Below are 7965 nucleotides of genomic sequence, written 5' to 3'. Positions count from 1 at the left end.
ATATTATCTCCTGTATTTGCTTCTAGGTCAGGCACAAATTAATCGGTTTAGTCATTCTTTCATAGTTTGGGGACGATTTACTGAGAGAAGTGTTGTGGATGCATTAGTTCTTTGTTGCTCAGTCATCTTGTGAATGACTTGATTGCCAACTTCGGTCTTTACTGTTGGTGTTTCTGTGTGACTAGCAAATCTTGCTCGACACTGTTTCCTATAAGTCAACATCCTTAATAATATTAGTGCCCTTTCTTACTTGAGTTGTGAAGACAGATATTTTTAAATAATCTTTAACTCTTTATAAGCATATTAATATTTCTTTCTGCCTAAATTAAAAACTATGGTCATCTTCACGAATTCCCTTTCTCACCTGAACAACTTTTTATTGCAATGTATCCGTTTAACATGACCTTCCAATAACTAGCACTTATTTGTCTTCCCACGAGTACCGAAGATTGCCACATTTTATATTGGAAACGCTAACTTTGGGCCAATATTACTCTTACTTATAATCTCCAAGTTTCTCTTTTCAACATTTATTTGTGGGGAGTGAGGCATACATGTGCCATAGGGAGCATGTGGAGGTTAAGAGACAATATGGAGTCAGTTTGCTCCTTTCACTCATGGGACCTGTCAGGATCAAACCCCTGAAATTGCTGCGCTTGGCTGCAAGAGCTTTTACCACCTGAGCCATCTTGTCAACCCCCCCTGTGGATCTTCTGATGTTCTTTAATCATTTATTTTATGGCCTTTCTACTTTGTCACCAGTATAGTAAGGACTGTGATGATCTTTCTATTTATGAAACATTTTATATCTTTCTTGTTATTCTAATATAATTTCTGTGAGTCAAATCTACAAACATTTTGAGGTACTTATGCTATTTTCAGTTATTTCCAAGACATCATTTTAATCTCCAACTCCTGAGCATGTAATATATCTTTTAAAGATTATAAAACTCACATTTAAACTACTCTTTCAAAGACTAAAGAGTTTTAATTATGCATAATTAATAGGATTTTATGACTCCTTAAAAGTTTGGTCATTTGCACATGCTAATTGTTAACTAAGAAATAATTTAAATAGTGTGTGGCTTTTTGACTTGTCTCAAAATTTCTCAGATTTCCCAAGAAAGCTGTGACATGGGATGATAGTGATGCATACACAACTGTTGAAATAACTCCTTTTTTGGCTATTTCTGAAATCAGTGGTAAAGCAATTTAAAACAGTGGTAAAAAGAAATAATAGACACATCCTGATATGAAAAAAACTGAAATATCTTTTGTGGGATTGAGACAGAGTCTCTCCACAAAGCTCTGTCTGTCCTGGAACTCACAAAGAACCTCCTGCCTCTGCTTCCTGAGTGCTGAGATAAAGGGGTGCACCACCACACCTGGCTGAAATATCTTCAGCCTAACTTTTCTGCTTTGGTGCTATCATTTATTTTAATATTTGCCCATCATTTGAGTTTGATTTGCACTTGACTCATTAAATATTGAAAATGTTTTAGTCTATGAAAGTTGCTGTTGGTCAGGCATTGGTGGCACACGCCTTTAATCCCAAAACTCGGGAGGCAGAGGCAGCCAAAATCTCTGTGAGTTTAAGGCCAGCCTGGTCTACAGAGGGAGTTCTGGGACAGGCAGGGCTGTAACAAAGAGAAATCCTTTCTTGAAAATAAAAAAGAAGTTGATGTAAAGACTGAGGTCACGCTGTGAATATGACAGTGATGACATAGTGTATGACCTGGAGTGTCCTGTACATAACAGCAGCTATTTTATCCCACACCTAGAATCTCTCCTCTTACCCAAGGATAAGATTATCTCTTGAGCAGCCGGCACCTTTCTTGCAATGAAATTGAAAAATTATCCCAGAATCCAGAGGGTGAATCATGTGAAGAAATTTGCTTCTGTATATGTTGTAACTGGAGCTGGATCTCCAGGCTCCATGGGCCACTGTCTTCTCACTGTTACCTTTTCTCCACTCTTCACATCCACTCCTGTTCCTGGAAGGAATTGCCTGTGACCCTCATAAAGTACTGAAAATGATGTAGAGAGATGAACAATGCAGCAACTAAAAAGAGGTAGAAAACAATCCTTTCCCCAAAACCACTATATTATTCTAACATTAATTAACTTAGTTTGATATATAGGAAGCTTTGAGTAGCTCGTAGATTTTGGCTGCAAATTAAACAACAGGATTTTGCCCTTTCTGCCCCTTTAGATTAGGAAAGGGGAAAGTGTGCGGTGGTGTTTTAGCAAGAATTTGTTGCAGTAGCAGATTAGTACTCTGGGTGTCGCTGTTCACCACTCAGGGGTGAAAATCGGGTATTTAATAAAAGCAAGATTTCCGGAGCACAAAGGACTGGTTCTGGTCCTAAGGAAAGCATCAATCTGGACTCCCCGGAGAGCCAGCGTCCAAAGGTGCAAGCACATTATCTTGAAACCCAAAGATTGTGGAACTCCTCAGGCCTGCACAGACTCAACGCCCAAGCTCAGGACTCTCTGCGGCGGGACTGCAATGGCGGCTCCTTGCGGATCAGACCGCAGGGGACTAGTCTGGATCTGCATTTTCCTTGGATCCCTACGCGACATCCGCGCGGAACAGATCCGGTACTCTGTGCCAGAGGAGCTGGAAAGGGGCTCTGCGGTGGGCAACCTCGCCGAGGACCTGGGACTGGAGCCGGGGAAGCTGACGGAACGCGGAGTCCGCATCGTCTCCAGAGGTAAGACCCAGCTCTTTGCTCTGAACCCGCGAAGCGGCAGCTTGGTGACAGCAGGGAGGATCGACAGGGAAGGGCTCTGTGACAAATCCCCAAAGTGTACCGCAAATCTAGAGATTCTCCTGGAGGATAAAGTGAGGATTCTTGCTGTAGAAGTGGAAATTATCGATGTTAATGATAATGCTCCCAGCTTTGGAGCACAGCAGAGGGAAATAAAAGTCGCTGAAAATGAAATTCCTGGGACAAGATTTCCTCTTCCTGAAGCTTTTGATCCGGATATAGGGGTGAACGCCTTGCAAGGTTACCAGCTCAGCTCGAATGCTCACTTCTCCCTGGACGTGCAAAGTGGGGCCGATGGGAGTAAGTACCCAGAGCTGGTGCTGGAGAACGCCTTAGATCGCGAGGAAGAAGCAGTTCATCACCTGGTTCTCACTGCCTTCGATGGAGGCGACCCGGTTCGCTCTGGCACAGCCACAATTCAAATAACACTGGTGGACACCAATGACAACGCTCCTGTATTCACTCAGCCAGAGTACCTCGTTAGTGTGAAGGAGAATTTGCCTGTAGGCACCCGGCTACTTACCATAAAAGCCACTGACCCAGATGAAGGAGCCAACGGAGAAGTGACATATTCTTTCCGGAACGTAAGAGACAAAATATCCCAGCTCTTCCGGTTGAATTCTCTGAGTGGTGACATAACAGTGTTGGGGGAGCTGGATTATGAGGACTCCGGATTCTATGATGTTGACGTAGAAGCCCATGATGGGCCTGGTCTTCGAGCCAGAAGTAAGGTACTGGTGACAGTTCTGGATGTAAATGACAATGCTCCAGAAGTCACCATCACCTCCCTCACCAGCTCTGTCCAGGAAGCTTCCTCCCCAGGCACAGTGATTGCACTTTTCAATGTGCATGACAGTGACTCTGGAGAGAATGGCCTTGTCACTTGCTCTATTCCAGATAACCTTCCATTCAGGCTTGAAAAGACCTATGGAAATTATCATCGGCTGTTGATACACAGAACTCTGGACAGGGAAGAAGTCTCTGAATATAACATTACAATAACTGCCACCGACCAGGGAACTCCACCGCTGTCTACAGAGACTTATATCTCACTGCAGGTGGTGGACATCAATGACAACCCACCCACCTTCACCCATGCCTCCTATGCTGCCTACATTCCAGAAAACAACCCTAGAGGGGCTTCTATCTTATCCATAACAGCCCAGGACCCAGACAGTGGTGAGAATGCCCAGGTAATCTACTCTCTGTCAGAGGACACTATCCAGGGGGCACCTCTGTCGTCCTACATCTCCATCAACTCTAACACTGGGGTCCTGTATGCACTGCGTTCCTTTGATTATGAGCAGTTTCAAGACTTGAAGCTACTAGTGACCGCCAGGGACAGTGGGAATCCTCCACTTAGTAGCAACGCGTCTCTGAGCTTGTTTGTGCTGGATCAAAATGACAATACTCCTGAGATCCTGTACCCCACCCTCCCCACTGATGGCTCCACTGGTGTAGAGCTGACACCTCGTTCTGCAGAGCCTGGATACCTGGTGACCAAGGTGGTAGCAGTGGACAGAGACTCAGGACAGAACGCCTGGCTCTCCTACCGTCTGCTCAAGGCCAGTGAGCCAGGGCTCTTCTCAGTAGGGCTGCACACAGGCGAGGTGCGCACTACACGGGCCCTGCTGGACAGAGACGCCCTCAAGCAGAGCCTAGCGGTGGCTGTGCAGGACCACGGTCAGCCTCCTCTCTCTGCCACAGTCACGCTCACCATAGCAGTGTCAGACAACATTCCAGACATCCTGGCGGATCTGGGCAGCATCAACACTCACACTGACCAGGAAGATTCAGACCTCACACTGTACCTGGTGGTAGCTGTGGCTGTGGTCTCTTGCGTCTTCTTAGCCTTTGTCATTGTGCTGATGATACACAAGCTCCGTCACTGGCATGCAACTCGCCTGCTTCGGGCTGCAGGTAATGGGTTGTCATCCATGCCTGCATCACATTTTGTGGGCGTGGATGGTGTACATGCTTTCCTACAGACCTATTCTCATGAGGTCTCCCTCACAGCAGACTCTGGGAAGAGCCACCTGATCTTCCCACAACCCAATTATGCAGACACACTCATCAGCCAGGAGAGCTGTGGGAAGAGCGATCCTCTCCTGGTGTCTCAAGACTTGCTTGAAATAAAAGGAGACTCCAGTCTTCAGGTGAGTGAGCCACTCCCGTAATGGATCGTACCTTACTAAAACTCAGATATGGGCTTCATAAAGTGCCTCCAGTTGTATGTGTGTTGTGTCAAATATATGCACTTCTTTATTAATAGCCCCTTGCTTTTGCTACATAAAAAGTCGTTTGTTGATTAACGAGCTTATTTTCTTTTTGAGTCAAATACAGGCTTTTGGGTATATGAAGCATGTTCTCTGTCACTGAGTTACACCCCAAACCATGGTTACCTATTATTTATCCTTCATAGTCTTCATTCAGCAGTGATTTTTGATAAGAATCCCTTAATTTAGCTGGGGGGTGATAGCCCATGCCTTTAGTCCCAGCATTTGTGAGGCAGAAGCAAGCAGATCTCTGTGAGTTTGAAGCCAGCCTGGTCTACAGAGTGAGGTCCAGGACAGCCACAGATACACAGAGAAATCCTCAAAACAATTCTTAATTTTATAACTCTAATCCCTTGGATTTCTAAATGCCATTTTCCTATGTACATTTGAAGGCTAGAACTGACTTGTGAATAGAAGGAAATGGCACAAGCTTCTATTTACATCTTCTTTCTTGTGATGTTAATGGTGAATCTAGGCTGTTTTAAAATATTTAAACACAGTTTTACTTACTTTATGTGTATCTATATGTTGAGGAACAACTTTGGGGAATCAGTTCTCTCCTTCCACTATGTGGGTCCAAGGGATCAATTTCAGGTTGACAAGTGTGGTGCCCAGGGCTTTTAGCCATCTTTCATGCCATAATCTGAATTTTTAAATTTCCCTTTATGACATTCAACTACTCTTGAATGTCATAAGGAGTTTACTTCTTTTTCCTTGAAAGGGTTTTTTCTACTATAATTATATAATGATCATTTGTAGCAAGTCTTTCTCTGTCCCACCAGCCAGCTCCCAAACAATGACACAGAGAGACTTCTTATTAGTTATGAAAGCTTGGCTTTAGCTTAGGCTTGTTTCTATCTAGCTCTTTTTTTGAGACAGGGTTTCTTTGTGTAGCTTGAGCCTATGCTGGCACTCACTCTGGAGACCAGGCTGGCCTCGAACTCACAGAGATCTGCCTGCCTCTGCCTTCTGAGTACTGGGATTAAAGGCGTGTGCCACCAACGCCTGGCTCTATCTAGCTCTTATAACTATGTAATTTATAACCCATTCCTATTCATCCACGTGTTGTCACATGGCTTATGACTTCTACCTCTCCTGCATGTCCTGCCTCCTCTGCATCCAGCTGGTGACTCCAACTTTCTTCCTCTCTTAGTCCTCTTTATCCCCAGAAGTTCCACTTAACCTCAACAACCATTCATTGTAATGAGGAAAATACTTCGCCGTTAGCTTTAACATTAACTTCTCCATGAACTGTTATATTTCAAATAATTTTTAAGCAAGTTCTGGCTGCCTAGCTTAGGTTGGCCTTTAACTCACTATGTAGCCTATCCAAGATGACCTGCAATACACAATCCTCTTTAAGAGCTAGAATTACAGGTGTGTGCCACTATGCCCAACTCAAATATTTTGTTGTTGCTAATGCAAAGTACACCAGAATTTCTGATTCCTTTGATACAATTTGGTTATTATAAAAATATTAAAAATTTCATTCATATAAATAAACTATAAGAGTAATTTTCATAATTTCGAAATTCCCTGTCATGACATGACCATTAAGTCTCAACAAAACAGACTTTTCTTAAATCTTTCTGGTTTTCATCAGGTGAGGTTGGGTGACTTGGATTCTGGACTGATTATTCTTAGTACTTAGGCAATTGACTTCATTCCCATGTGTCAGAATCCCTGCAAGCTACTCTTGGAAGATTTGCCACTATGTGACCCAGGATGAGAAAAGCATCTCCTGACATGACATAAAGTATTTTGTGTGTCAGAGATATGCAACACCTTTATTTCCTAAGCTTCCACATAGTGCTATGAGTCAATCCAGAATTAATGAAAATCTATTCACAAATTCATGGGGTTTTTCTAAGTGGGGATTGTAGTAAGATAGTGGGATGTGGCTCAATGTGATTTAGAAAAGCAAGTTGATTCTATGTGGTTTTGTGTTAGTGTGAAGCTGTGTACACAGAGTGGGGGGAAATGAGATGTATGGTGACAAGCTGACCCTGAACAAGGGAAGAGCTAACACATGAATGCTGGGAGAGTCTAAGGAAGAGCTAACACATCTCAGGACACATTATTCCAAACACTGTGGGGATAAAATATAACTCAGAGGTGCTTGTTCAGTTGGCCTAAAATTGGGTAAAAACACATTCAGGCATCAGCATTAAGAATATATTCTGCCAGAGCAATATATGCCAATGAAATAATTTATAAGTTGCTATCACAAGTTATAGTAGAAAATATTTTTGTATAAATGAGTACTGGGCTTCCTTAAGGAAACAGAATTTCTCATTGGACAAGTTAATGTTCATCCATATGGTGGACTACTGCATGAGAAATAAATGCAGAGCTGCATGTACTAGTACAAAACAAAATGTTTTACTGAAAGTTGAGAGGGAGTGCATATGTGGGTGTATTACTGTATGAAAGAATTGTGACAGAGAACATTACGGTGTAATGCTTCCATTTGAATAAAAGGAGGGGGGAACAACATTTATTTAAAGGTCATCTATGCTACTCAAAACGTACACAAGAAACCTAGGACTCATTCCACTTGACAGAGATGTGCTACACGATTCATATATGATAATAAGGACTTATACCATATGTAGCTTCTGAATTTGGAACAAGTTCAATATATTACCCATTTTAAAACAAATAAATACACTATAAATCTAAACCAACAACAACAAAAATGCTAACGTTTGCAAGCTTCGGTGCAATTTCTAAGAAGACCTCTGGGCGTCGCTGTAGGTCAAAAGAAGAGAAAGACCATTTCCCAGACGCATTTGAGAGACTAGGAGAGTAACTTCCTGTGCAAACCAACCATAGAAGAGAAGCCAGTACACATCTGGATACAGCAAACAGCCCCAAGAGAAGTGGCGCTAGCTGGATTCAGCCACTAAGCGGGTGCT

General features: G+C 43.0%; 1 protein-coding gene across 1 annotated transcript; it reads left to right on the top strand.

Moving 5' to 3' along the window:
• The first annotated feature begins 2494 nt into the window (after positions 1-2494).
• LOC100757045 (protocadherin gamma-A4) lies at positions 2495-4948 on the top strand. The gene has a single exon (XM_027398073.2). It carries the CDS (start codon positions 2510-2512, stop codon positions 4946-4948), a length of 2439 nt encoding a protein of 812 aa, XP_027253874.1. The 5' UTR covers positions 2495-2509.
• The last annotated feature ends 3017 nt before the right edge of the window (positions 4949-7965 follow it).

This window comes from Cricetulus griseus, chromosome 2 (genome assembly GCF_003668045.3).
Source record: "Cricetulus griseus strain 17A/GY chromosome 2, alternate assembly CriGri-PICRH-1.0, whole genome shotgun sequence".
NCBI lineage: Eukaryota > Metazoa > Chordata > Mammalia > Rodentia > Cricetidae > Cricetulus > Cricetulus griseus.
The sequence above is the reverse complement of the archived record's forward strand: the minus strand, read 5'-3'. Positions and strand labels throughout refer to the sequence as shown.

Coding starts and splice junctions, on each gene's coding strand:
- LOC100757045 (XM_027398073.2), top strand. CDS start 2,510: ATGGCGGCTCCTTGCGGATCAGACCGCAGGGGACTAGTCTGGATCTGC.